This window comes from Cheilinus undulatus, linkage group 16 (genome assembly GCF_018320785.1).
Source record: "Cheilinus undulatus linkage group 16, ASM1832078v1, whole genome shotgun sequence".
In the NCBI taxonomy this organism is placed as follows: domain Eukaryota; kingdom Metazoa; phylum Chordata; class Actinopteri; order Labriformes; family Labridae; genus Cheilinus; species Cheilinus undulatus.
In genome coordinates, this window is record NC_054880.1 from 6,283,593 (window position 1) to 6,311,380 (window position 27,788).

Below are 27,788 nucleotides of genomic sequence, written 5' to 3' on the forward strand. Positions count from 1 at the left end.
TTAAGGACGGCTGTGTTATTGGTCTGGATTTGTTTCATACAACCAAATTCAGCAGATTCATTCATGGTTTCCAGGACAGGAATGTTAGAGGTTTTAGAAAGTGTTGCCTTTCTCCTGGATCTATTATTTAGGGTTAAAATGTTCACCATCAGTAATGATATTTACCTTAAGTGTATTCAGACAAAAAGTCCTGCTGTAAACTGTCTTTACTGAATCCAGTAAGTCTAACATCAGTCTTAAATGTGTCTGCATGAAACAGACTTTATTTTCCATGTCCTCAATAGGCAGGGTCACATGGTTCTGGTCCACAGGTGATCCATCCATCCCCCCATCAGGGCCATTTCTGTAAAACAAGATCTCTCAAAAAACCTTTTAGGGGTTTCTTCAAATCAGCACAAATATCTGCTCTGACCCAAGGACGGACTAATCTGCTTATGCAGGTCAAAGGTCAATGTAGCTGGGCTTCAGCCTTTGCTCTTAAGATTTCTACCAATCAAACAACCACAAAAGAAAGATGTCTTTGACTGATCACAGCGTCTTTAGAGGCAATAATGAAATGTTTTATTGGCTGTAAATAAGGACATCTTAACATGCAAGGATGGAATGTTTTATAGGCTGGAAATAAGGACATCTAAACATGCAAGGATGGAATGTTTTATAGGCTGGAAATAAGGACATCTTAACATGCAAGGATGGAATGTTTTATAGGCTGTAAATAAGGACATCTTAACCTGCAAGGATGGAATGTTTTATAGGCTGGAAATAAGGACATCTTAACATGCAAGGATGGAATGTTTTATAGGCTGTAAATAAGGACATCTTAACATGCAAGGATGGAATGTTTTATAGGCTGTAAATAAGGACATCTAAACATGCAAGGATGGAATTTTTTATAGGCTGGAAAGGCAAGGATGGAATGTTTTGTAGGTTGTAAATAAGGACATCTAAACATGCAAGGATGGAATGTTTTACACCCTGTAAATAGGGTCATCTTTAAAGGCAAGGATGGAATGTTTTGTAGGTTGTAAATAAGGACATCTTTACATGCAAGGATGGAATGTTTTATAGCCTGTAAATATGGTCATCTTTAAAGGCAAGGATGGAATGTTTTGTAGGTTGTAAATAAGGACATCTTTACATGCAAGGATGGAATGTTTTATAGCCTGTAAATATGGTCATCTTTAAAGGCAAGGATGGAATGTTTTGTAGGTTATAAATAATGACATCTTTAAATGCAAGGATGGAATGTTTTATAGCCTGTAAATAATGACATCTTTCCATGCAAGAATGGAATGTTTTAAAGGTTAAAAATAAGGTCATCTTTAAAGGCAAGTATGGAATGTTTTATAGGCTTTAATATATGATGTTATCTTTAAAGGCAAGGATGGAATGTTTTATTGGCTTTAATATATGATGTTATCTTTAAAGGCAAGGATGGAATGTTTTGTAGCCTGTAAATAGGGTCATCTTTAAAGGCAAGGGTGGAATGTTTTGTAGGTTGTAAATAATGACATCTTTCCATGCAAGAATGGAATGTTTTATAGGCTATAAATAAGGTCATCTTTAAAGGCAAGTATGGAATGTTTTAAAGGCTTTAATATATGATGTTATCTTTAAAGGCAAGGATGGAATGTTTTATTGGCTTTAATATATTATGTTATCTTTAAAGGCAAGGATGGAATGTTTTATAGGCCTTTAGTGATTACATCTTCTCTAAAGGAGAGGACAGAATGTTTTGTAGGTGTTAGTAGTTGATGTTATCTTTATAGACAAGGATGGAATGTTGTTTAGGCTGTAAATAAAGACATCTTTACATGTAAGGATGGAATGTTTTATAGGCTTTTAGTGATTACATCTTCTCTAAAGGAGAGGACAGATTGTTTTATAGGTGTTAGTAGTTGATGTTATCTTTATAGACAAGGATGGAATGTTGTTTAGGCTGTAAATAAAGACATCTTTACATGTAAGGATGGAATGTTTTATAGGCTTTAATATATGATGCTATCTTTAAAGGCAAGGATGGAATGTTTTATAGGCTGTAAATAAATAAAGACATCTTTACATGTAAGGATGGAATGTTTTATAGGCTTTCAGTGATTACATCTTTTCTAAAGGAGAGGACAGAATGTTTTGTAGGTGTTAGTAGTTGATGTTATCTTTATAGACAAGGATGGAATGTTTCTACAGCCATTTCTGTTTCTACTCCTCATGTTGCTCTCCATCAGTGTTGTTGGTATATTCCCCCACTTCTTTATTTTACTTCTCTGTTTCTGCCCTTAATTTGTTCTCTCTCTCTTTCTTGCTCGCTCGCTCTCTCTCTTATGTGCTGACATCCGATAGTTTTACCCAGAATGCATCTGTGAGAAAAAACAGCCTGTGGGAAAGGAAAACACTGAGAGGAAGAGAAGTTCAACCAGGAGGGCGAGAGACTGAGAGACAGAAACAGACTAAAAACGGAGAGCATAAAGACTAAATATTTTCCACTGATGTTCCAGAAATAGTACCAACATTTACTTTAATTATAAACAGATAAAAGAGTCCAGATTAAAACATTTAAACACAGTAGTAATGACTTTCAGTGCTTTTATAAAAGAAGATATCAAATTTCCGGATGAGTCCTGCAGATCCTCAAACCAAAGAAAGGAAATTTGAGTTAATCTGATTACAGATAAATCAGATTATAATTCATGAATAGTGTTTCACAGTAAGGCTGAACATGTGAACTCCATGAGTTTAGACTTCATTAAAGAGGAATTACAGAGAGAAGTGGATCCATGGGGAAACAGCTCTAAATCACTGTTTATTTCAGTCTACCACTATGTATTTTGCATTTATTTATTTGTTTATTTATTAGTTTAAATTGTCAGAGCACATTAATGACTGAGTAAGCAAAACTGCAAATTTATATCCACAGTCCTTTGAAAGGTCACACATAAATAGACAGAACAACAACACTGACAGCACGCAAACACACAAGATGTTTGCAAGAATAACAAGATTCATGCAAGCTGCTGAATAAAATTAATGGTTAAAAGTGCATGTTATAAAAAGCTAATTCAAGAGCAAGCAGTAGTTTTTACATGTGTGTGTCGCAGACACTGGTCAAGTACCACAGGTTACAAAAAAGAAGGAGCTTATAGCCGTTAGAGCAGGTGTAAAGAAGTAAATAAGACATTTTGCGCCTGGAGCTGGCTAAGGCAACGAGAGAGTAAAGATACACTGGCATATATATATCCTCCACAGAGTGCATTCATATGTGTATGTAAACATGAATTGCACTAATATTACTATTATTCATATTACTATGAAGTGCAATGACAGGCAGGTTGGTTCAGTATGAAAATATACGTATATGCAGCAGCAGATCCTCTAGCAGTGAGTGCGGCTTTGATTTGACTGGGGCCAGTTTTTCAGAAAGGTGGTGTTTGTAGGACATTCCTGTGCTGCATATGGTAGATTTTTCTAGATCTGTGTTTCCCAATCACTTATTCATGGAGTCTCCCCATATGTAAAAGTGATGTAACAGCTTTCCATTGGTTGACAGGGAAATAGTGATTAGAATTCAAGCTAGTGGCAATGGTGAATGCTGGTGTGGTTTTAATATTTTAAGCCCCTGAAAAGTCACCCTAGGTTCAGGTTTACTGGAAGGCCTCTGTAAGGGCTACAAAAGCATCAGTGGACCAGCACAAAGGCTAGCCCCAAGAGGGAAAAAAGTACGTTATTTAACCTTAAATAACCTGTGTCACTCCCTGTCGTATACAACATCGCCACTCTGAAGCAGTCTTAACAAACACAGAGAGAGAATGATGTCTTGGTTCATCCGAACTTCACTGCTGCAGTCGGTCAGACCTATGTCTGATACTAGTATCAGCTCTGGAACAACTCTAATAATTACAGCCCATTTTATTCTGCTCTTTTGGGGTTTTGTCTCTTCACCCCTTTACATCCCTTCTCTCAGGACAACGTAATAACCAGTGAGACTTTTAACTTCAACACTGTTTTTGTTTAGTTTAGGGACGCTGTGATGCCTGTGAGATCATTATCAAAATATTTTAGATGCTGTAATCATTGAAACCAATGCATTTATGCTCAGAGTGGTCCCCGCCTGCAGCTCTGTCTGTCTCCTCTCATTCTCAGTGTGCAGCAGGCTGGTGTTAAAATATGACATCACCTCTCCATTCTCTTTAATAAACATTTTCCCAGCTCTTTTATGAGTTAAAATCCAGATTGCATCACAAATGACATAAGGTAACTCCCTCCCTGCAGGACTGTGTGCTACAGAAATTAATCCCACTCTGGGTTGTGCTTTAATTTGCTCATTTAGTCATTTTTACTGGTCTGAAGCTGTTATTTATATTGTGTAATGAACAGAAACTGCTGTATAAAGATGCAGGGATTCTGCTGTTAAAAAGGTGACCACTATAAAAGACTTTACAAAAGGACACTAATCATAATTATGAAGTTGTGCAGAAAATGCAGAAATTGGCTCTATAAAATAGATCAGACTGATGATTACATGTGAGTCTTATTAAAACCTCTCTGACATGAAACTCTGATAACGCAGGAATCAAAATGTGCCAGCTGACCTCTGATCTGTTTTCCCGGAGCGGGCCAGCGGTTTGTCAGAGTTTGTGAGAGAGCAAACAGAGGCTGGTTTGTTCCTCGGCGTGTACGTCCCTGCAGCACAGCGAGGCAGAAAAAAAGACAATGGAGGAATTTAACAGCTGGCGAGGAAAAGGAGGGGAGGGGGCACACGGTTTGGTCAACCCTCAGCCTCTTTCATTCTCTCTCGGTTCTGTTACTGTAAACTTTAATCTGCATTTAACCCTCTCCTTAAACCCCGGTGTAGTATTTAGTCTCTGAGGTAGAGTAGAGCATCAATGTTTTTGACCCTCTTTCTGTCTCGTTAATATTTTCACTTTCTTTTTCAAACCTCTCTCTCTCTGTTTTCCTCTCTCTCTCTCCGTCTTGGCAGCGATCTAAGGGTCCGTCTTTATTTTTGGGTTCTCTCCTCCCTCTGGACTCAAAGGGAAATGTGTGTGAGATTATGGCTCTGCTCGCCACATTGGCTCTGCAGACTATCTGAAACAGTCTCTGACATTCCTCATGTGTCTGTCTGATTGGCTTTCTCTCCTAGAGCTTTGGTCAACTTCTCTTTATAGTAATAATGATGATGCCAATAATTATTTCAATCAGGAGAGGCTGAATACGAGTTTAATAATTTATTTCACAAATTTAATGAAAGAGAAATGAGGGGTTCTGACTCCATCGTGATGACTTCATGTATTATGAAAGGATAGTTAGGCAAACAGCAGGAACAGGAGACCCCCTATGGAGTAATCAGCTGATCACCAGAGCGGGAAGAGAGAAAGAATGGAAAAGGGAGAGATATGAACGAGCTTGAATTTTCGCTGAGCTCCATGTCAATTAATGCAGAACAGTAGGATAATAGGACACTTGTAAACCCACAGTAAACGCCACGATCATCTCTGAGGTGTGCTGGCTCTGCATCAGCAGATCAATCCAAAGAGGAATGAGATGCACAGAGCATCCGGTCCGTTTCAAACTCCTGATTGTAGATCTAATCACTATGTCAACATTTCGTGACAAACTGTGGAACAGATCAGGTCTTAGAGAGGTAACAGGACGCTGGACTGATATCTGAAGAATATCTTAATAAAAAGATGCTTTTCCATCCTCTCCTGCCGTCTGTTCAGAGATAAATTCACTCTCACCGTCTGTGTCTGGTCAGAGTTTCTGGGAAGCTCCTACGGTTCTCAGGAAGAGACTTATTTTCCAGAGAAGTTTTCTCACTCCAGAAAGAAAAAGTTTTCCTCTGGGATGCATAACTTTGGATTTATTAAGGCAGGAAAACCAAAAGGACATCAGTCTGTTTGTTAGTCTCTAAGATGAACCTGATGTTTGTGTCTTCTCTGTCTGTGTTTTAGGTCGAACACTCTTTCAGCTACCTGGATATCCAGGGGATCAGCAGCAACAAGCCCAACCAGGTAAACACCAGCAAGCCTTACATTACTGAACATTATATTTAAGACATGTAAGCACACCTGGACACGCCCAGAGCTCAGCTTTAAGGTACAGCCGACATGTCAGAGGTAGTATCAGGGCTGTCCAATCTCATGGAGAAAAAGTAGTCACACTCAAACAGTGAGATGTGACTTTTGGTCAAACTATTTTCTGACGTCAGCAACAGAAAAAAAAAGGTATCGGCTGTAACTAAGTAATCAGCTGTTTGGACATCAGCCTGCTCTTCTAGTAAGCGCTGTAATAAACAGTATAACAGACTGGTTAATCTGCTGAAGTCTTCATGAAAAGTTGTGGAAGACTGCAAAGTCAACACATAAAAATTAGAATCCTGATCTGCAGATACTGAGTCAGCGAGTACTGATCCTGGATGAGCCCCCAAATTATGTTATTATGTAGTCCCCAAACTAACAAACTGGTTAATCTGCTGAGGTCTTTGCAAAAAGTTCTGGAAGATTGCAAAGCCAACACATAAAGATCAGTGTCTAGCTCTGCAGATACTGAGTTAGCGAGTACTGATCCCGGATGAGCCCCCAAATCCCCAAATTATGTTATGTACGTGCTAAAGTTAGGGTTAGGCAGGATGGATAACATAATAAGGGAAAACTGGGATTTTCCTTCCCAGTCCCAAAACTAACAGACTGATTGAAGATGCCAAATGAAAAAGATTTATTTACAAATACTCAATAGAAAATACTTCCAAGAATGAGCTCTATTGGCTCTCAAAAATAAGAGTTAACCAGAAAACACATTTACCAGATTACTGAATGAGAATAAATCCATGAAAATGCATTAAGATCAGGCTTTACCAGACAGCTAGACCACATCACCCCTGTCATTAACATCATATTTCTCTGTGTCGCCCCTTGCAGTTGGTGTTGGAGTACGAGCGCGGACCATGGAGCCTTCGGCTAAGTTCACAGGAGGAGGTGGACAAGGTGATCGCTCACATCGGCAGCCATCTGCACCGGATCTGTCCGGCAGCGTCACCTGTGTAGGTACCAACGAGTAGATCGGGGGGGAGGAGGGACACAGGGACGGCTGGGAGACACTCGGAGGGGAGAGATAGACTTGTTTGGTTTTAGAGCACTCAGAGCTTCATGATTCACCGTATCTTTCTGTTTCTAAAACTGAGCAGTAAAGAAAGAGCAAATGTCTCTTATTGAAATTCAAAGTTTATTTAAAATATTTGGTTGTGAAGTGAATGTCTCTGCTCTGACCTCCTCCTTGTCTTCCTCGTGTGTCTGTAAGGAAGAAAGGTGATGAAGAAGCTGAGTCTGAAGCCTGCAGAGAGGACGGCGGCGCTGCAGGCCATCTGGGATGAACAGAGCTCGGCTGATCTGGGACCCTGCGGTAAAAATGAGCCTGGAATATTAAAGAATAGACAACATGATATTAGACATTACAGAATTAAAACGTATCTCAAAAACATCAATAAAAGCCTTAAAATGTGATCGTAGGTTTTATATTTAATGTTCAGAGTTGATTCACTGAAGTGTTAAATATCTTGTCTGTTCTTCTCAGGTGGATTTTCTCACCAGTACTGGTCTATGTGTGACTATCTGGGTCTGCCCTACAGAGAGGAGGTCCAGTGGGTCAGTGGATCTTCTTATTCACTCATTACTCCTCATATGAGTCTAAATATAGGTTATAAAGTGAACCTAAATGGCCATAACCTCTAACATATTCAACATGAAACAAAAGTACATTTAATAAGGAGAAGAATAAAGTTTACACTCTTTTTTATTCCACCCTGTTTGCTGATCTTTCGCTGTACTTCTCTCTAGTTTTGATCACTGGTGTTTGCTTTCTCTTCTGTTTGTCCTCTCCAGGATGTAGACACCATCTATCTGACCCAGGACAGCCGAGAGCTCAACCTGCAGGACTTTGTTCACCTGGAGAACAGGTGAGACCTGAACACTGCTCTGCTCTGGACTCTGTTTATAAAAACAGGGATTTCATTTAGGCCTCAGGACCGTCTTCAGAGAGAGGACTCTGTTAGGGCTGAAGAAATTATAGTACTTATTATTAAGGCAAAAGAACAAACCATTTTTGGCCCTTAAATGCTCAAAAACTGCTCAAACTTTGAACAGAATTTAACCCCGGTGGAAATGTACCAGCAATAGTAGATTTGTGCAACTTGGTAGATACAGCAGAATTTTCAGGCATTTTTGGGCCAAAAATATAAGGCTGAAGAAAGACACCTAAGGGCAGGAAGGAGGATTGACACAACCCCCATCGTGCTCTGGATGTCCTTGTATATTTCCAGGGGCATGGCAAATTAATCTGTTAAAAAAGACACACCTTTAGGGTGTGGCGAGTAAGCATGGCCTCGGCCAGTGGTCCCCTTAGGGACTCACTACTCATATCTAAGAAAAACCAAGCCCACCCCCACCCCCCATGACCCACTTGGAAAAACTAAACGTCAATTTAAACTGTTTTCACAGACAGAATCCCAGCATAATAGACCCACAGCAATTGTTCTTGACAAAGGATATATGTGTAAAGTATCCATTATTATAACAGTGTTTTAGGGCCACTGTAGAAAATAATGATAAAGTAGATTCAAAAGTTTAAAAAACTATTAATTTATGAGAACAATAATATTTTTTAATTTAAATTTTGTTAAATATACTTGAACCAAATCACAAATTTTAGACTACAAAGTTGAAAATCTAACCCCTGTTCTTAGTTTGGTTTCTGGTATTTTTTTTCACTTTCCACTGTTGCAAATTTGCAATTTTAAAAACCTGATATTTTTAAGTTTCTAGGGTTAAATAGGAAGAATTTTAATCTCGGAAATTTCAAGATTTTTTTGTAAATTTCTAACCTTGAAATCTTTTCAATGATGACTTTGATTTCATTTAAATAAAAATCTTTATTATCTCAAAAATGTTGAAATATTTTTTCCTGAAAAATTAGACTCCCCTACACAAACATGAATAAAGATCATCTTCATTTTTTTAATCTTTTAGGTTGGCCCTGATACGTTATGTTTCTACTCATGGTTTTTAAATTATCTATATTCTACCACTCAGAGGTTTGGGATCAGTACTAAATTTCTTTGTCTTCCAAAGAAAAACATTTTCATGCAGTTCATAAACAATTATCATCAACTGTCAGTCCTTTTCATCAGTCTCCTAGTATGGCTGCTAAAAAACATTTTCATGCAGTTCATAAACAGTTATCATCAACTGTCAGTACTTTTCATCAGTCTCCTAGTATGGCTGCTAATCCAAGTTAGTCATGCTGCACAGCTAAAAAACATTTTACTAATAAAGGAGCAAAAAGACTGGACACTGGAAGACCAGAAGAAACTGCTGTGCACAGAAGAGTCCAAGTTTGAAGTCTTTGGATCAAACAGAAGAACATTTGTGAGAAGATGCAGGAACAGAGCTTAGAACCATCAGTCAGGGAGGTGGAGGCAGCGTGATGATTTGAGGGTGGTAGAATAGGAGATTTGTAAAGAATGGAAGGGACCTTGGGTTAGGAAAGCTATCACACATTTTGCAATGCCATGCCTTACCCTGTGGACAGCACTTGCTTGGGGCCAATTTCATCCCACAACAGGATACTGACCCAAAACACACCTCCAAAATGTCTGCAAAATATTAAAGAATAAGCAGTCAGCTAGAATTCAGACTGCAATGGAGCAACCAGCACAGTCTTTCGGATCCAGTTCATTTGCTGTATTTCCTGTTCAGACTAATTTTATGACTTTTTCCATGGAAAACAAGAAAAATTTCAAGTGATCCCAAACCTCTGAGCGGCAGGGTATGTACAAACCTTTTTGATTACAGCAAAGCAGAAAGGGTCTCCTACCCAACCTGAGATTTTTGGCACCCCCCTAGGGATGCCTGGACGCCAGGTTGGGGACCACTAGGGAGGGCCCTAAGAGCTGCCAGCGGTCTCCAGACATGTGTCGAGCTTGACTCTGCCCCCCCACCCCACCCAGCCTCAGGTTGTCGCACATCGGGCCCCATGATGAATCCCTGGTGCCCTACAGGCCCAAATTTATAAACAGGACTGTTTGTGCATCACGGCCACAGGTCCAAAAAAGCGATCATCCTCTGAAACAGGAAGTGAGTTTATCACGGTTAAAGGTCACACAGGTTAAACATTCGAACACTCCTGGTTTTTGCTTGCTTTTGTTTTGGAGATTCTCTAAAAGAAGTCCACAAAAAGGAAGTGACACATTCATTTATTCCTTTAATTTTATTGGCTGTTGATTATTTCTGTAAGGTTTTTTATTGTCTGTATTTTTTCGTGCAGAGACCTGGTGGCGATCATCGCGGCACTGGAGTATAACCAGTGGTTCACCAAACTCTCCACTAAAGACTACAAACTGGTAACGCAGGCTAACCAGAGCTGTAACTCTGCTTCTCTGCTTTTACTTTGAGATGAAACCAAATCAACTTCCTGTCTGTGTGTCTGTGCAGTCGACAGATGTGTGTGATCAGATCCTTCGAGTCGTGGCTCGATCAAGCCGTCTGGAGGAGCTTCTGCTGGACAACGCTGGTCTCAAAAGGTCAGAGGTCAATTCAGGTCTCACAAAGACTCTATGAAAATAGATTAAAGCTCTCGGTCATCATGGATCCAGAAATCGTTGTGATCCTGATAATTTAATTCATTTAAAATAGGTAGTATAGAATTAAGGATGTCTTTTGTCTGTTTTTACATGATATTACATTATTGTTATCAAAGATGATGCCATCATCAATCACTGGTTGTGTTGTTCTGTTTCTGTTTCCAGTGATTTTGCTCAGAAACTGGCAAGCGCTTTGTCACATAACCCCGCCTCCTCGCTTCACACCCTCAACCTGAGCAACAACTCACTGGAAGACAAAGGTAGAAACACTCACCTGGTCTCTGTGCTGTTCTAATCACAGACAGGCTCTCCAATGTAAAACACGTCTACTGGTGAATTTTCACATGTGGCACTGGCTCAAATCGACTCTAACTCTTTTTTGGTACCACTTTATTTTTCATGACTTTGAGAGTACAGCAAGGCTCATCATGGCACTGCTGCACAAAACTGCCGGACGTCCATCACTCAGCAGTGTCCTGATGTCATACTTTATCAGCTCTTTGGAGAGCTTCAAGAGATGATGCTAAGAAAAGCAGCAGATAGCAGGTCAATCCCTAACGGGAATTCTCAAATTGACCTCAACAAAGAGCTCTATCTGGTGTGAACCCCCTGTTATTAAACCATTATAATTAAAGAAATGATGCCTAGGTTTATGGAGCTTTAACTTTCTCTTGTGCTTGCTGAAGTCTCCCCGTTGTATTCCTGCGCCCTCTAGTGGTTGTGTTAGCCTTACAGCTCTATGAAGCTTTAATACCTTAAGTGATTGATTGTTTCTGCAGGTGTTTCTGCTCTGAGTGCTCAGCTGTCCAAACTACCCATGGGTCTGAAACACCTGAACCTGTCCAGGACGTCTATGTCTCCTAAAGGTCAGCCAGCAGGGAAACAAACGTCTTTAAAGTTTTTTTTTATTAGACTGGTTTTGTTCTTCATAGAGGCTGTGTCTGACATATTCTCCAGGTGTGAACAGTCTCTGTCAGGCTTTGTGTAACAACCCAGCCGTCTCCACCGCCCTCACACACCTGGACCTGTCAGGAAACTCGCTCAGAGGAGACGACCTGCCGGTACGAAAGGTTGACACTGGAGTACAATATAACCATAAACAAAGATCAATACAAAAACAAGGGATGGATGGATGGATGGATGGATGGATGGATGGTTTACTAAATGCATGGATGGATGGATAGATGGATTGATGGATGGATTATTGACCTTCAATCTTATAATCCGTGTCCTCTTTCATCCTTTTTTTCCTGACTAGAACCTTCACAGCTTCCTGAGTCACCCCAACATGGTTCAGACTCTAGATCTGTCCAACAGTGACGTCTCTCTGGATCAGGTACCAGCAATCGCACAACATTACACACATTTAAATATACACACTTTAATACACACAATTACAGCATTGACTAATCTACCAGAGAAGCCATGATTCCAGGGTTTAAATTAATGAACTAACTTCAACTATTTGATGTTTATATCATCATAACCTGCAGACAGACTCCTGCTTGTTTGTTAATCTTGACCTTTGTATTTTTTGTAGGTGTGTGCATCTCTGCTCAGAGGATCTTTGAAGCATCTCTCTGTCCTAAACCTGTCTAAGGCCGTCTTCTCTCACAGGTAGCAAATTTAACCCAAACACCTGTCTGACACCTCTAGATTATTTAAAACCAACAGATGGATTAAAGATTAAAGTCTGGTTCACATGGGCAGGGATGTTGAAAGGTATTTACCATTCACCTTTTAGAAACATTGGACTCATGGACTGATGATGCTGAAAACCTCTCATCTCTCTGCATGCACATTAACTTTAACTACCAGCTGTAGTTTTTAATGTTAACTCATTTCTGTCCACATTTCCACAGGAAGTGTAAAGAGATCCCTCTGTCTTTTAAGCAGTTCTTCAGCAGCGCTCTGTCTCTGACCTCTGTCAGTCTGTCAGGGACCAGACTTCCTCTGGAGGCACTCAAGTAAGAACAACATTTCTGTTAGAGTTTCCTCCTGTTCAAGAAGACTAGAGTCTAGTTGAGACCGAAGATTCACCACGAGCTGAAACGTGAGAGTCCGTCAGTTCACAGCGCTGCAGCAGGAAGAGACCATGTTTTTTCCTGTATCACTCACTCTGTGTTGCAGTTTCCACTTCCTCTTTCCAAGCTTGTCCTGGAGCTGTTTATAACTCACAGTGTTTGATATGAATGAAGGCAGTGAGTGCAACTCTGCTTTGTCAAAAACACTTAAAAACTAAAGGATCCAGGTTTTGGGTGCTCCAACAGAATACCCAGGAGCCTTGAGCAAAGACATCCTATCTTCATTCCTGAATCAGTTTGGCTTTTTAGAAGAATTACTGTCCCCTTTTAGCTGTTTAAACACATGGAGCTCTAAATCCAGCTGTTAGTGAGATCAGTCTGACTGATTTCAGCTGTGACGGATAAGTTCACACCACTGCAGTTCAATAAACGGTGTTGATGGGAATGTTCGGTCTGGACTGGGTTCAAGTGAGCAAAACCAGAAGATTTTGATTGCATTTTCTGCACATTTTTCTTTTTCTACCTGTGAAGGTTCAGCCTGGCAGAAAAACCTATATCTATACTGTAAACCTATACTTCCTGCTTGGTTTTTTTTTTCAACAAATTCAGTCATGGAGTTATTATTTTGGTGAAACTGGAGAGCATATTTGCATGTTTTTAGATCATGTCTTGGTGATTTTTGGCCTTTATGCTTTAAACCAGTGGTTCTCAACTGGTGATCAGGACCCAAAAGTGGGTCGCAGGGCTGTTTCCAGTGGGTCGCAAGTTTGTTTAAGTGTCTTTTAAGTGCTTTTGTTCCCTTTTTTAAGCTTTTGACAGCAAAGAATATAATTAGAATTGTTTATTTTTACCCTGAATTATTTGTAAAAAATTATTGTAAATTTACCCTAACTCAGAGTATTTTTTCTCTTTAATTTTTAAGGAAACGTAAGGTCATTTTCCCAAAAAGATTAATGAGTTTTCCCAACCTTTGGGTGACTTTTCTTTGGGCATTTCCCCTGAACTTTTGCTTCTCTTCTCAGGGACTTTTTTTATTTTAAGAAAATTTCACAAGGAATAAGAGACTTCCAGGATATTTCCAAGAAACTTTCAGCAATCTTCCATAGTAGTACATCAACAATTTTCAAAGGAAGATTTAAGGAATTTCCTGATGTAGTTTTATGGATTGCATCTGGGATTTTTTTCCAGAAACTCTGGGGAATCTTCCATAATACTATCAAGGATTTTTTTTAGATGTCTTATTTTCCTCAGTGTTTTTGTTCTGTCACACCTCTATATAGTCTTCAAACAGCACAATATTTAATGAAGCAAATCCAAATGATTGAAAAATTAATCAACATTTTGGGTCACCATTTGTAATATGGAGGATGTGGTGGGTCCCAGGGCTAGACCAGTTGAGAACCAGTGCTCTGAACTGCCTCCTTGTACTCACTTTTTCTCTGCTTGTTCCCCCAAGTTTTGCGACAGGAATGACTCCATATTTTAATATACATATATCTATTCCACTCCCTTTCCTGTGATAATGAGTATGTTTGAATTGCTTTAAGATCTGGACTCATGTAGCTGATAATGGTGGGATAGCATCCCTTAATAAATCAGATCAAGATCAATATCTGGAGATATTAACTCCATATTGACACAAAATGAGTGTTGCTATCCCCCAGTAACTCAGTAAATAAGACCAGATCTCTAAAAACCTTGGACATTTCCTATCATCATGGCAAAAGAGAGGTTATATAATTGCTCCATGTCCCTGTTGTTGCCCTATCAAACCAGTAATATGGGTTTAATTTAAGTTAAACTCTTTCTGCAGGGGATTGCTGTTGGGTCTCGGCTGTAACCCAAACCTCAGCGATGTGTCTCTGGATCTCAGCTGCTGTGAGGTAAAACTGACTTGAAAAAGCATAAACAGTATGTGAATATCCATGGGTACTCTGAGATCTGACTGTGTTTTTTCCTCTCAGCTACGATCAGGGGGATCTCAGATCCTGGAGGGCTGCATTGCTGAGATCCCGAACATCACCAGTCTGGACATCTCTGACAACAGTGAGGATGGTTCTAGATTCAGACATGTTTAATGCTGCTGTTTCTTATATTTTAGACATTTTTGATGCAGCTTTTGTGGCTCTGATCATGTTGTACTCGCATTGTGTTGTCTTTCTGAGGTCTGGACATGGATCTGACCACACTGCTCGTCTGGTTGGCTAAAAACCGGTCAATCCGACACCTTTCACTGGGCAAAAACTTCAACAATATCAAGTCAAAGTAGGTCACATAATCACAGCATATACTGTCATCAAAATACAGCCATAATTGACTGTTTTTTATTAAATTTATAAATATTAACAGAGGACAGGATGCCTTAAATGCTCTATTTTAATTATCCAATCATTTATTTTCAGAAATGTCGCTCCGGTCCTCGACAACCTGGTTCACATGATCCAGGAGGAAGACTCTGTGAGTCAAACGTCACATTCGTACATTTCCTTTAACCTCAGGACATGAGACAGGGACAGACTTTATTCATCCCAGGAGGGAAGTTCAGATGCTGTAGTTCCTCTTATAAGGAATATGAGTGTTTGAAAGAATAGTATATAGATAAAGAAGATAATAAGATAGGACAGAGATAATAAAAAGCCCTAATGAAGATGTGCTCCACAGTTTTTACCCTCCCAAGTTTTCCCTTTTTTTTTTCAAAGTTCTGCTTTTCCTACATCCAGGGTAGAGGTGTCTTAGTTCCTGTTTTGCTGATTCATACAGTGTTAATTTTGGCAGCTATTTTTAATCTTAGTTTTAGTCTTTAAATGAAATGTATTTTAGTTTTAGTCACATTTTAATCATTTCTTTCCTTTTTAGTTTTAGTCTAGTTTTAGTCAAAGAAAACTCAAAACATTTTAGTCTAGTTTTAGTCCATAAAAAGTCCTCACATTTTAGTCTTTACTTTTAGTCCAAGCATTTATTTTCTTGACCAAATCTGGTACCAAATCATGGTAGTGTGTTCTCTGCACTCTGCCAAACCTGGGGTCCCTGCTTTCTACAGCTGAGAGGCAGAATAGTTACAGATGCATTGTTTTTTGACAGATTTCCCACAGTGGAGAAATATCACAGATTTTGAATGCCCGACGAAAAACTACATTACATTTTAGTCTAATTTTAGTCATCTTGGTGAAAACTAAACTTAGTTTTTGTCAGTTTTAGTCATCACAGATCTATTTTTGTTAGTTGTAGTCTAGTTTTTGTCATGGACAAAAAGGCTGTTGATGAACATTTTTAGTCATAGATTTAGTCGGTGAAATTAACACTGGATTCATAGTTAGTTTTTTAATTCACTCTGTGTCCCAATACCCTTCTCTGGAACCCTCCCAGGGGAAATCTGTGCTAGTTGCACAGAAAGGTGCAGACTAATGGATGGATGCATAAATGAAAGTATGTATGTATGGATGGATGGATGGATGGATGGATGAATGGATGTATGTATGTATGTATGGATGGATGCATTAATTTTATGGTTTGATGAATGGATGCCTGTAAGGATGGCTGCATGGGTGGACACATCTGTTTCAGTGTTATTGCTCTGATTGAAGTTAAATGTGTCTCATGCCATGGAGATATAAATCAGTCTCTAAAGTCATTAAAGTCGACTGACAGACGTAGAAACTGATTTATTAAAAAAGAAGAAGCTAATCAAATAAGGAGGAAGGGTTTTTCCCAACAGCATTGGTATAAAATCTGGTCTCGTTTCAGCCACTGACGTCTCTGTCGTTGGCTGACTCTAAGCTGAAGGCTGACCTTTCCATCATCCTCAATGCCCTGGGCAGCAACACGTCTCTGACCAAGCTGGACATCAGCGGGAACGCCATGGGAGATATGGGCGCCAAGATGCTGGCTAAAGCCCTGCAGATCAACACCAAGCTCAGGTAGAGATGGGACCGTTTTTAAAATCATCCTAAATGAATCTTAGAGTGCCTTACCACTGCACGAGTCTCTATCTTTGAGCTCTGTGTCTGTGTTTGAGCAGAACGATCATGTGGGACAGGAACAACATCAGCCCTCAGGGTCTGCAGGACATTGCCGCTGCTCTGGAGAAGTACGAATCAAACAGCATTTATAATAATTCTACAAATAACAGATTCAAATATATCAGCTTTTAAAGTTTTAATGATCCTAATTTAACATCTCTATCAGGAACTACACCATCCGTTTCATGCCCATCCCCATCATGGATGCCGCTCAGGCTCTGAAGGCAAACCCGGAGAAGACAGAGGATGCTTTACTGAAGGTTTTATCCTGTTTTGGTTGTGTTATCATGAGTCAGTTTGGCCTTTACATCTCTGAACATGCTTCTTCATGTCCTCTTCTCTGCTCTGTCCACAGTTTTAAATGTTCTCATATGAGAGTAAATGCTAAAAATTAGTTTGTGCTGCATGCTTCATCCTGCAGATGGAGCAGTATCTACTGAGGAACCACGAGACGAGGAAATATCTGCAGGAGCAGGCATACCGACTACAGCAGGGGATTGTTACCACGACGACGCAACAGGCAGGAAACATAAACACTTACATTTATAGGTTAAACTAATGATTTCCCTTTGAGCTCGTCTTTATCTCGACTTTTCTTCTTATAACTGAAACCAGAAGAACAATCCTCAACAATTTTGTATTTTAATAAGGAAGGAGGTGATTTATAGTGATGCACCAATGCATCATTTAAACACCACTATCAGCTAATATCAGCCTGTTGACAAACATCTGCCACAGTGATTATTTACTTCAGCCTCAGTTCTGGCCCAAACATGCCTGAAAGTTCTGCACAGGACTGTACGTCTGTATTTATATCTGTTAATGTTTGATTACAAGTATTGATAGTGCCTTATGAATTTGAATTTTTTCAAAGAAAATAAATGTTAGGACATAAAGAATAAGATTTAAGGACTTTTTACAGACAGAAATAGGATGAAAATGTTTTTGAGTTTTCATTGACTACATTTAGGCCCATTCTCTATGTCCACGCTCACTGACTTTGAGGCGTGTTCCCGCTAAGTCAGTGAGGGCTTAGGGCTGTCCCACGGTCAAATCGTAAAGTCCGTGAGGGATCCCTCAGAAAATGTGGCTTGAGCTGAAAAGATTTTGGTCTAAATAGTGAATTTAAGTGGCTGCACGGTGGCACAGGGGTTAGCGCTGTTGCCTCACAGCAAGAAGGTCCCTGGTTCGCTTCCCGGTCAGGGCCTTTCTGTGCGGAGTTTGCATGTTCTCTCCAGGTACTCTTGCTTCCTCCCACCACCAAAGACATGCTCGTTAGGTAACTGGTGATTCTAAACTGGCCATAGGTGTGAGTGTGAGCGTGCCTGGTTGTAGGCTCCAGCCCCCCCGTGACCCCGAGCAGGATAAGTGGTATAGAAAAAGGATGGATGGAGAGTGAATATAAGACTAAATCAAGAAACAGCTGCCAACATTATCACCAACAAATACTGATGCATGACCAGATATCAGTATCACATGATTATCTGTAGTTTTAGATCAGCTTGAAGCTGCTGTCTCGTATTTCTAACTGCATCAACATCAGATCAATTCTCATTTTAAACATCTGTTCTGATCATCATGAGTGCATCTGTAGCTTGAGCGCCCTCTGCTGGGCTTCTGCAGACCTTCATTCCATGTTGTGTTGATTTGTAATGATACCTGTCTGTGTTTTAGATGATGGACATGATGTGTGTGAAGGTCCAGGATCATCTGAACTCGCTGAGGTTCTCTGAGAGCAGCTCGGTCCAGGACGACATGAAGGCGGCCGAGAACCTGATGAAAGACGCCAGAAACTCCAAGACGGTAAGAGACGGCGACTCCTAGGAAGACAACTTTACTACTGAACATGTGGGAGACGCTTCAGATCTTCCTCCTGGTCTGCATGCTTCAGTCTTCAGGCAGTAAACAGATGTTCTTATAAGCAATAATATATTTTAATCTTCAGTTAGGAGCAGTCTGCTGAATGTATAAGGCCTGCAGCTATGAGAGGCTGGTAAATCCACAGCTTAAGCAGCTCAGTGAACCTTTGAAAAACTTCATGAACAAAATGTCTTCATTTACTATCATTGGTGACAATGAAAAGATACAAAATCTTGTTTTAGGAAGCTAAAACCTGCAGATATTAAACATTAATGCATGAAAAAAAACTGGAAAAACAATTAGTTCATTCATTTATTTTAAACTGTGTAAATGCTGCAATGAACACAACAGCTCTGATTATAATAAACAGCTGGGATAGATGTTTCTGCACATTTTTGCACATTTGCACCTCCAAGAAAAACATGTTTGCATTATGCTTTATACTACTGTGATAGACCCAGTGTTTCTACATTTTAACTTGATTTTACCTTTAATTTTGATTTACTTATTTGTAAACCTAAATTACTGCATGCACATATGTATAAATGTCTTTTCTCCATTATTTTTTGTTATTTTAAATTTGTATTTATTTTTCTGCTGCTTTATTTGCTGAATTACTGTCTGATTTAACTGTTTGGGATAAATAGAGTTCATCTGTCTATCACTTTATCTACAAATCAATCAATCTTACTATTATTCAGTGATTCTTCGCATCATGGCAACAAGATTTATACAGCAAAATTGACTAAATCGTAGTATTTATTCACTTTCTTCAACTTTGAATTATGAAACTATTTAACTCTTCTTAGAGCCCCATTTTGGTCTCAAAATAATAATTTTTACATATTTTTCCATTATTTGGAGTAAAAGCAGCTAAAAGACTTTAGAGCTTTAGAAAATATTTTTATCTTTTTTTAGAGTATGGATCTCTCTGTCAATGCAGCAGTAAAAGAGCCAACAATTACACAGTTAAAAATGAAAACAGAACCATAATTGATAAATAGCGTTGTAGTAAATAAAAACAGGAAGGGTTCAGCATGTAAAGATGTTTAACTGGAGCATTACATCATCAGGAAATGCTTCAAATTTAAATCTGCTGTAATTCTTTATTCTCTGAAATGTTGTAGAAAAGGAGAATAAAAAATAAAAAAAATAATCCATCAACTATCCCACCGTCTTCTCCTCCTCCAGCTGCTGCCGAACCTGTACCACCTGAAGAGCGGGGGGTTGAGGGGGGCGTGTGTCGAAGCCATCCAGGACAAACTAGAGTCAATGGCCGGAGAGGTGGCGAGGGTGATGGACGAGCAATTGCAGGTATTCAGCTCGTCTGTTTTATTTACCTGGACAGCGACAGAAACAAACAGAGGATATAAAACTCTGGTTAATCTACAATAAAAACTTTACCCTGGTCAGACGATGCTGGTGTCGATGGTGGATGCCGCCGAGGGTCTGTGTCCTCACGTGATGAAGAGGAGCGGTCTGCATCAGGAGCTGCTGAAGGCTGGTGCAGGGAGGATGAGCGTCCCTCGAAGCTTCATCACCACCACGCTGCTGGAGCAGAGCGGGGTGGACATCATCAATAAGATCAGGTCTGTCAGTGGGAATTTATCATATTTCAATGGTTATTGCTAATCTGACATGGTTCTGGAGCTGTGAGGTGGCAAAGGGAATGTGATGCCACTCAGAACATTCCTATACTAGTGCATCTGCTGTTAGATTGTAGTCCAGATTTAAACCAGATCTAAAACGTGGTTTTGGTTCAGGTCTGGTTCTTGATTGGATCTTTCACAGATCTGTTTTTAACACCAGTACCTCCCTGAGGCTGACAGAGAGCTCTTTATTCTGATGGTTTTATAAGCTGTGATGTGGGTCAGACCAGGATTTAAACTCTAAAAGGGATTTTCTTCTCTGGTTCATTTTTGTGTTTTCTGTTTCTTGCAGCGAGGTGAAGCTCAGCATGGCGTCTTTCTTGTCTGATCGCATCGTGGATGAGATCCTGGAGTCTCTGTCGAAATCCCAGCACACTTTGGTAAGTATCCTCCTTACAGGTCTACCTTTATGTCTCTTCTGTCCTCCTAACCACGTCTGTCTCCTCCTCAGACTGACCACCTGACCAGGAAGTCTCAGCCTCTGCTGCATCAGGAGCCTCAGGTGGAGACAGAAGTTCTGGACGAGGAGGTCCTGCAGCCTGAGAACAACCATGAGCAGAGACAGGAGCGGGACAAGGTCCATAAACTGGAGGACATGGACACGTGCACGGTAGGAAACAGAATGCAAAGTGGGTTAGAAGTAGGAAAAGAAAACCTCATTCATCGATTTTCTAGACGTGAAGAGAAGTGGAGAAACAAACAACTCTGAAAATGTAGAAGTGTGAACTCACACATCACCTCTCTTCTTCAGATGACGCCTAAATCAAAGAGGAAGAGTATTCTGGTCCGGATGCTTCGGCCCGTCTCTGTGGCGTTTGGTGAGTCAAACTAAAAATCTCAGGTTTCTCCTGTTTCAATTCAGTATTTAGAGGATGGTTGGGATATTTGACAGAGAAATAACTGAATCAAGGGTCTGCTGTGAGCTGTGTTTGCTGCAGAAAGTGAATTTCATTAAACTGTCCTTTTAAATTTCCTCATCTTTTTTTTAAGCATTATACATGATCAATAATGCTTGATAACCTTCTGTTTTCTTTAAGAAAGGATGAGTACTGATTATTTACTGGATTTAATCAGGATTAGCTTCTTTTTTATTGCATGTTCAGAGTAAAAATGTTTTGCATTAAAAATTAGATTTTTCGGTCCATATCACCGATGTTTGATGAATAGTTCCTGGTGTGTTGATTGGTGAATCAGGGCAGTCAAAGAGATGTACTATGTGATGATGTTGACTTTTAGGTTTCAGCTCACTCCTACTCCAAACCAAATGCTCTTTTTAACTCTGTTGAACATGAGGAATGATCCAGGAGAGCATGTAATGACTAACTCTCATCCAGTGATCCCTGGTTAGTGACGGTAGAGATGGGCGATGTTATGATTCGATATTGTTTTGCTCTTTGTGATAAAAGTTTTGTATTGCAGTATCACCAAATTCAAAGAGATAACTCACTTAAATGCATATTCTGGTGTTGCACAATATTGTCTGTATAATATCGGTATCAGCAGAAAAACTTAATCATTGGTATCTAAAGGTATGAACATTTCTTCTGACATTTGATAGCTAAAGTTTTGGTTGAACTGTGTTCTAAGAGCCGAAGTGTTAGGTCTGAACTATTGCTAGTTCAGTATCTAGAAGTTCAGAATAGGGCTGGGCAATTAAACACTGATCTGTTGCTGCTCACAGCTCCTATTAAAGGCCCAGACAGCAAAGCAAAGCAAGTACACTCGCTTTATATTGCAGTTGTTCAAGATATTAGAGCACATGTTTATCTCATTATCATGTTAGTTATACTGATATGAGCAGGTGAAATTCAGTCAGTTACATGGCTGCTAAAGTGTCAGAGAGATTCGATGACTGGACTCAAACTGAGCTGCTCTGTAATGCTTCTTTTGTTTAACCACCTGTGTGACTGGTAGCTTGAACTTTAGGTGGCATTGGTTTTACATATGTTAACTTCAAACTGTATTTAGTGTCAGAGATTATACCAGTGATGTAATTGGTACCAGTTTACTGACAGCTTTAAGCCTTTCAGGAGTTGTGTTTGTTTACCAGCTCTCTTGGTGTAAGTTACCCAGTTATGGCTAACCATGGAAATAAGAGATCATCTCAATAAACCATTCTTTGTCATGCTTTTACTTTGGAATTCATACTCTCTTTACCAAAGAGTACTCTACTTCCTGTTCTGATAAAAACCTGCCTTTGTTTTGCAAGAAAATGAGGAACTACCTATAGATCAAAGAAGGTTAACCATGGGAAAGAGAACTTTCTATGGATAGAAAAAGTGAAGCCTGAGGTTCAGATGACTCTTGAGTTGTCCACTGTAATGCACTGTTTATTTCTAGCTAACCTTCCCATGATTCTAAGTAAACCCTCTGACACCTCTGTGTTGATCTATTCGTCCAAGCAGAGATGGAGTTTGACCTGGACAAGGCTCTAGAGGAGGTCCCTATCCATGTGGAGGACCCTCCCCCTCCCTCGGCTTTAAAGCCCGTAGACAGGTCGTCCTCCTACTACGGAGACCTCCCCCCTCCTCCCACTTCTATGGATTCATCAGCTGTATGTCTTGGCGAGCTGCCACCCGTCGAGCACAAGACTCTGGAGCATCGTACCAAACTCAGACCAAAACCTAAGAAGAGGACCAAACCTAGCCGGCCTCACGTAGGTCTACGATCCACAACTTACCAGTGTTATTTTTTCAGCCCAGTAGGGTTTGTTATTTAATCATCCTGCGTATTTAAATACTCATAGTTACATAGAAACAGAATAATTGCGTTAGTTATTTCAGTTTAACTTAAAATCAGTTCATTACTCTTTGTCTTACTCCACTTCTTGTTATCATGATAGCACCTTAGTACATTGAATAACCCCTTCACCAGCAGAGGGTTGCCTTTTTATTGATTTTGGATCATTTAGAGGACGTTTTTAAGATTATTGGTGACCTTTAAACCCATCTTGACACCAAGTTTTTGCACAAACACTGAAGGAAAGAGATGAAGCTGGTTCTGGTGTCAGGGTTCTATGATCCAATAAAATCATGGGTTATTTTTGCTCCATCTCCATCCTTGATTTCTGTCTCTTTCCTGTTTTTGGTCTTTTAGAGGAAGGCTGACACCGGCATTTCAGCCCCTCATGAGTCGGAGCAGAATAGCATCATGGGAAAGATTGACGAGGGGCTTGACGACTTCTTCTCCAAGAAAGTAACCAAACTGAGCTTCAAGTAAGAGTTGTTTAATAGTAATAGAATAAACATCACCTTTTTAAAACTATTATAACCCCAGAAATATGAAAGTTTAGTTTGTTTTAATCTCTCGTTTTGTGGTACTTGTTTTTAAATCAGAAGTAAATCAGTGTGTCATCGGCGTATAAAGTCAGCGAATGCTTTCTCAGTATTACAAACCTCTGATATTCAAGAAGCTGTTAATACTGAATTAAACTGTATTATTTTCTCCTTTTTATCCTCTGCAGACTCCCCAGTATGAAGGGTCTGTCTTCCAGCTCTCAGGAAGCTCCAGATAAGAAACGTGAATCCAGAAAATCCGGTTTCTTCAACCTCCTAAAAAACCGAACCTCACGCTCAGAGAAGAGCCACGGAGTCGCCACCATCACTCCCCCTCATCCTGCCTCCCCCACCCCTGCACCGCCAACCTCCTCTATCAGCCCGGTGACTGAGGAGGCTCCCCCCACATCGCCCCCTCCTGGCCCTGCTGTAGAGCCTCATCGGGAGCTCCTCAGGGCTACGTCCTCAGACCTCCCTGACTCTGAAATGGAGGCTCCTCTGAAGATGGCTGAACCTGCTGAGGAGGAGAAGGAAGAGAACGTCCCAGAGGAAGACGTGGAGAATGAGAATACAGAGAGGAAGGAAAACCCACTCATCCCCCGACATATTGGTATTCCTGTGATGGGCATGGACCTGATGGCTGAGATGAAGGCCAGGCAGGAAAGGATGGCGGCTAAGAAGGTGGGTCTGAGTCTGAGTCTTCTAGAAAGAAGGGATGAACAACATCTAACATGTTTAAAATCATTAAAGTTAGTTATCAGGTTGTTTAAATCAGTGGTTCTCAGACATTTTTTGGTTTGATTTGGTTTAGTTTAGGTTTAGGTTTAAGTTTGGGTTGGGTTGGGGTTTAATTTTGCTTTGGTTTGACTTGGTTTCATTTTGATTTGGTTAGGGTTTGGTTTGGTTTGGTTTGGTTTGGTTTGGTTTAGTTTAGGTTTGGTTTTGCTTTAACTTGGTTTCATTTTTGTTTGGTTTGGTTTGATTTAGTTGAGGTTTAGTTTCCTTTTGGTTTGGTTGATTTAGTTTAGGTTTAGTTTCCTTTTGGTTTGGTTTGGTTTGACTTGGTCTCATTTTGATTTGGTTAGGGTTTGGTTTGGTTTGGTTTAGTTTAGGTTTGGTTTTGCTTTAACTTGGTTTCATTTTGGTTTGGTTTGGTTTGATTTAGGTGAGGTTTAGTTTCCTTTTGGTTTGGTTGATTTAGTTTAGGTTTAGTTTCCTTTTGGTTTGGTTTGGTTTCATTTTAGTTTGGTTTAGTTTAGTTAGGGTTTAGTTTCCTTTGGTTTGTTTCATTTTGGTATTGGTTTGGTTTCATTTTAGTTTGGTTTAGTTTAGTTAGGGTTTAGTTTCCTTTGGTTTGTTTCATTTTGGTTTTGGTTTACTTTCATTTTGCTTTGGTTGGGTTTCATTTTGGTTTGATTTGGTTTGGTTTGGTTTCATTTTGCTTTGGTTTGTTTTCATTTTTTTTTTTGGTTGCCACTGACTCAAACATCAACCATAGAAAGAAGCATTCTGTCATAGTGAATACTGAGCTGACAACAACAAACACAGAGGAAGTGTGACTAAATTCTTTATTTCAGGAAGGCCTTTACCAATACATCTATCCAGGATCTATTTGATCTCTGCCTTAATAATGTGTTAAATGCTGCATATTTGACCTATACAGTCCTCCTTAAAATCTCATTAGTAATGACACCTTTATGATGCTAACACTTTATGTCTTCCTGTTTTCAGTCTGAGTCATTGTGCCTGCAGGATAAGGTGGAGGGTGACACTGGTGAGTCTGATACCATTCAATCTGCAGACCAGTACTGGTTTAATAGGAATGTAATACTGTGGTACATCATAATCTTACCGGCAGGACTCAGCTCGACTCAAAAATCTTATTTTCAAAGTTTAGACATCTGTTAGTTTAGAGAAGGATCCCCGCTGTTATTAAATTCCATTAATGTCATTATTCAGTTGCACCTCTTTAACCCTAAGGGTATGAATTGTTGTGATGTTGATCACTGACTCATCTATTTCGTCTTCTTGCAGAAAAGTCAGACGTCCATCCTGCTGTAGCACCAAACTCAGACGAGCCTAAACCAGAGCCAGCTCCCCGGTCAAAGCCTCCCAGCATCACCCCCAAACCTCCTCCACCTCAGGCCATCAAACCCCCACTGGGGCCCAGAACATCAGGACCCCTCAGTTCAACCAGTCCAACAAATCCAGTCAGTCCACCCAGTCCAACCAATCCAACCAGTCTGATCAGTACTTCCAGTCCAACCAGCCCAACAAATCCAACTAGCCCAACCAGTCCGACCAGTCCCAGACCGAGCAGCTCTTTCATTGGTAGAGTCTCTCATTATGGATATAACTGTTTGTATTTGTTTCACATGAGGGGATGGTCTTGGTTTCTTTTTATTCTGGATCATTTTGTTTTGCTCTTCTTTGTTTAATGTTCAGTCCTCTTCTACGGACCGTACCAACTATCACAGAAACAGCACAGGATGGAACAAACCAGAGCTGTCATTACTGACAGGCCAAAGTAATCAATAAGGCAAACCCAGAAATGTGCAGCCAACCCTTGCTGGTGCTTTTTCCAGTTGAACTGAACCTTGACTTCTGCACACCGTCACACCCTGACTAAATATCTATCTCCCTCTGGTTTATTTCATGGTTTACCTATCTTTGGTTCTCAGATGACTCCTCTGAGGCTCCAGCAACCAGCTCGTCTCCTAAAGGACCTCTTCCTGCTCCTCGTCTGAAGAGGGCGCCATCTGAGCAGGAGAGAGAGAGCACCAGCAGTGAGCCGTCAGGCCCCCTGTCTCCATTAGAGGGTGAGTGTTCCTGTTTGACCTTTACAAAGATGACTGGAGAATGATCAGAGCTTTGAGCAGAGGGGCTTATTTTAAAAGTTTGTATTTCTCCTCGTTTGTAACATCTTTTTATAATTTATATTTTATGACTCAGTCTGAGTAGGAAGATCACTGACGCTCAGTGAAACAGGTTATGGTGTGTTAATGAAGGCTTTCAGAGCCGTGTTTGACGCCTCCACACATCCACAGTTTATCTGAGGCGAAGCGTGTAGCCTTAGTTAACATGTCCATGTGTCAATGCATCTGTGATTTTGAGGTTTAACTCCTGACTTGTGTAATTATCTAAAACAGGAACTGAGTATTTTCTTTAAAAGACCTGTTTCTCTGTGTAATCAACAAGTCAAGTGTTAGGGACTGTGCTAAAAAAATAGATGTTTTTAAAGCCCAGGACAGAAAAATTAAAGGTCATTTTCACATCCTAAGAGACAGTGATAAACTGAACAAGAAGCAGCTGCAGCTGTATGCTTGAATCTTAAGAAGGAGAGGAAAAGGTATGATATTTACAGCTGATACAGGCTGATATTTACAGCTGATATAAACTGGTATTTTCAGCTGATATAGGCTGATATTTACAGCTGATACAGGCTGATATTCACAGCTGATATAGACTGATATTTACAGCTGATATAGGCTGATATTTACAGCTGATATAGACTGATATTTACAGCTGATACAGGCTGATATTTACAGCTGATATAGACTGATATTTACAGCTGATATAGGCTGATATTTACAGCTGATATAGACTGATATTTACAGCTGATATAGACTGATATTTACAGCTGATATAGACTGATATTTACAGCTGATATAGGCTGATATTTACTGCTGATATAGACTGATATTTACAGCTGATATAGACTGATATTTACAGCTGATATAGGCTGATATTTACAGCTGATATAGACTGATATTTACAGCTGATATAGGCTGATATTTACAGCTGATATAGACTGATATTTACAGCTGATATAGACTGTTATTTACAGCTGATATAGGCTGATATTTACAGCTGATATAGACTGGTATTTACAGCTGATATAGGCTGATATTTACTGCTGATATAGACTGATATTTACAGCTGATATAGACTGATATTTACAGCTGATATAAACTGGTATTTTCAGCTGATATAGGCTGATATTTACAGCTTATATAGACTGATATTTACAGCTGATATAGACTGTTATTTACAGCTGATATAGACTGATATTTACAGCTGATATAAACTGGTATTTTCAGCTGATATAGGCTGATATTTACAGCTGATATAGACTGGTATTTACAGCTGATATAGACTGGTATTTTCAGCTGATATAGGCTGATATTTATAGCCTCCTCATTTTATCCCCATGTATTGACTTTAGGGCTGTCAATAGATTCAAATTTTTAATCGCAATTAATCTCACAAATTCCATAGTTAACTCGCGATTAATCGCAAATTAATCGCACTTTTTTTGTCCCTTCTAAATG

The 27,788-nt window shown here is 39.8% G+C and overlaps 1 protein-coding gene across 2 annotated transcripts in view; it reads left to right on the plus strand.

Annotated features, from left to right (window-relative positions):
- Positions 1 to 27,788, plus strand: part of LOC121523390 (F-actin-uncapping protein LRRC16A) — a 51,344-nt gene that overhangs the window by 19,136 nt on the left and 4,420 nt on the right. The window contains exons 4-36 of one of the 2 annotated variants that reach the window (XM_041808265.1): positions 5,949 to 6,008; positions 6,915 to 7,036; positions 7,298 to 7,395; positions 7,567 to 7,637; positions 7,875 to 7,948; positions 10,315 to 10,390; positions 10,482 to 10,570; positions 10,796 to 10,890; positions 11,410 to 11,496; positions 11,588 to 11,691; positions 11,889 to 11,966; positions 12,171 to 12,247; positions 12,493 to 12,597; positions 14,468 to 14,537; positions 14,619 to 14,700; positions 14,820 to 14,919; positions 15,057 to 15,111; positions 16,399 to 16,571; positions 16,673 to 16,741; positions 16,840 to 16,933; positions 17,095 to 17,193; positions 18,348 to 18,476; positions 19,725 to 19,847; positions 19,947 to 20,122; positions 20,475 to 20,562; positions 20,634 to 20,792; positions 20,934 to 21,000; positions 22,588 to 22,838; positions 23,279 to 23,397; positions 23,646 to 24,138; positions 25,189 to 25,231; positions 25,492 to 25,788; positions 26,139 to 26,276. In XM_041808265.1, coding sequence (XP_041664199.1) covers positions 5,949 to 6,008; positions 6,915 to 7,036; positions 7,298 to 7,395; positions 7,567 to 7,637; positions 7,875 to 7,948; positions 10,315 to 10,390; positions 10,482 to 10,570; positions 10,796 to 10,890; positions 11,410 to 11,496; positions 11,588 to 11,691; positions 11,889 to 11,966; positions 12,171 to 12,247; positions 12,493 to 12,597; positions 14,468 to 14,537; positions 14,619 to 14,700; positions 14,820 to 14,919; positions 15,057 to 15,111; positions 16,399 to 16,571; positions 16,673 to 16,741; positions 16,840 to 16,933; positions 17,095 to 17,193; positions 18,348 to 18,476; positions 19,725 to 19,847; positions 19,947 to 20,122; positions 20,475 to 20,562; positions 20,634 to 20,792; positions 20,934 to 21,000; positions 22,588 to 22,838; positions 23,279 to 23,397; positions 23,646 to 24,138; positions 25,189 to 25,231; positions 25,492 to 25,788; positions 26,139 to 26,276 — 3,961 coding nt within the window. Of the gene's footprint in view, positions 1 to 5,948; positions 6,009 to 6,914; positions 7,037 to 7,293; positions 7,396 to 7,566; positions 7,638 to 7,874; positions 7,949 to 10,314; positions 10,391 to 10,481; positions 10,571 to 10,795; positions 10,891 to 11,409; positions 11,497 to 11,587; positions 11,692 to 11,888; positions 11,967 to 12,170; positions 12,248 to 12,492; positions 12,598 to 14,467; positions 14,538 to 14,618; positions 14,701 to 14,819; positions 14,920 to 15,056; positions 15,112 to 16,398; positions 16,572 to 16,672; positions 16,742 to 16,839; positions 16,934 to 17,094; positions 17,194 to 18,347; positions 18,477 to 19,724; positions 19,848 to 19,946; positions 20,123 to 20,474; positions 20,563 to 20,633; positions 20,793 to 20,933; positions 21,001 to 22,587; positions 22,839 to 23,278; positions 23,398 to 23,645; positions 24,139 to 25,188; positions 25,232 to 25,491; positions 25,789 to 26,138; positions 26,277 to 27,788 lie in introns of those variants that run through there. The other variant, XM_041808266.1, reaches the window with a different exon arrangement.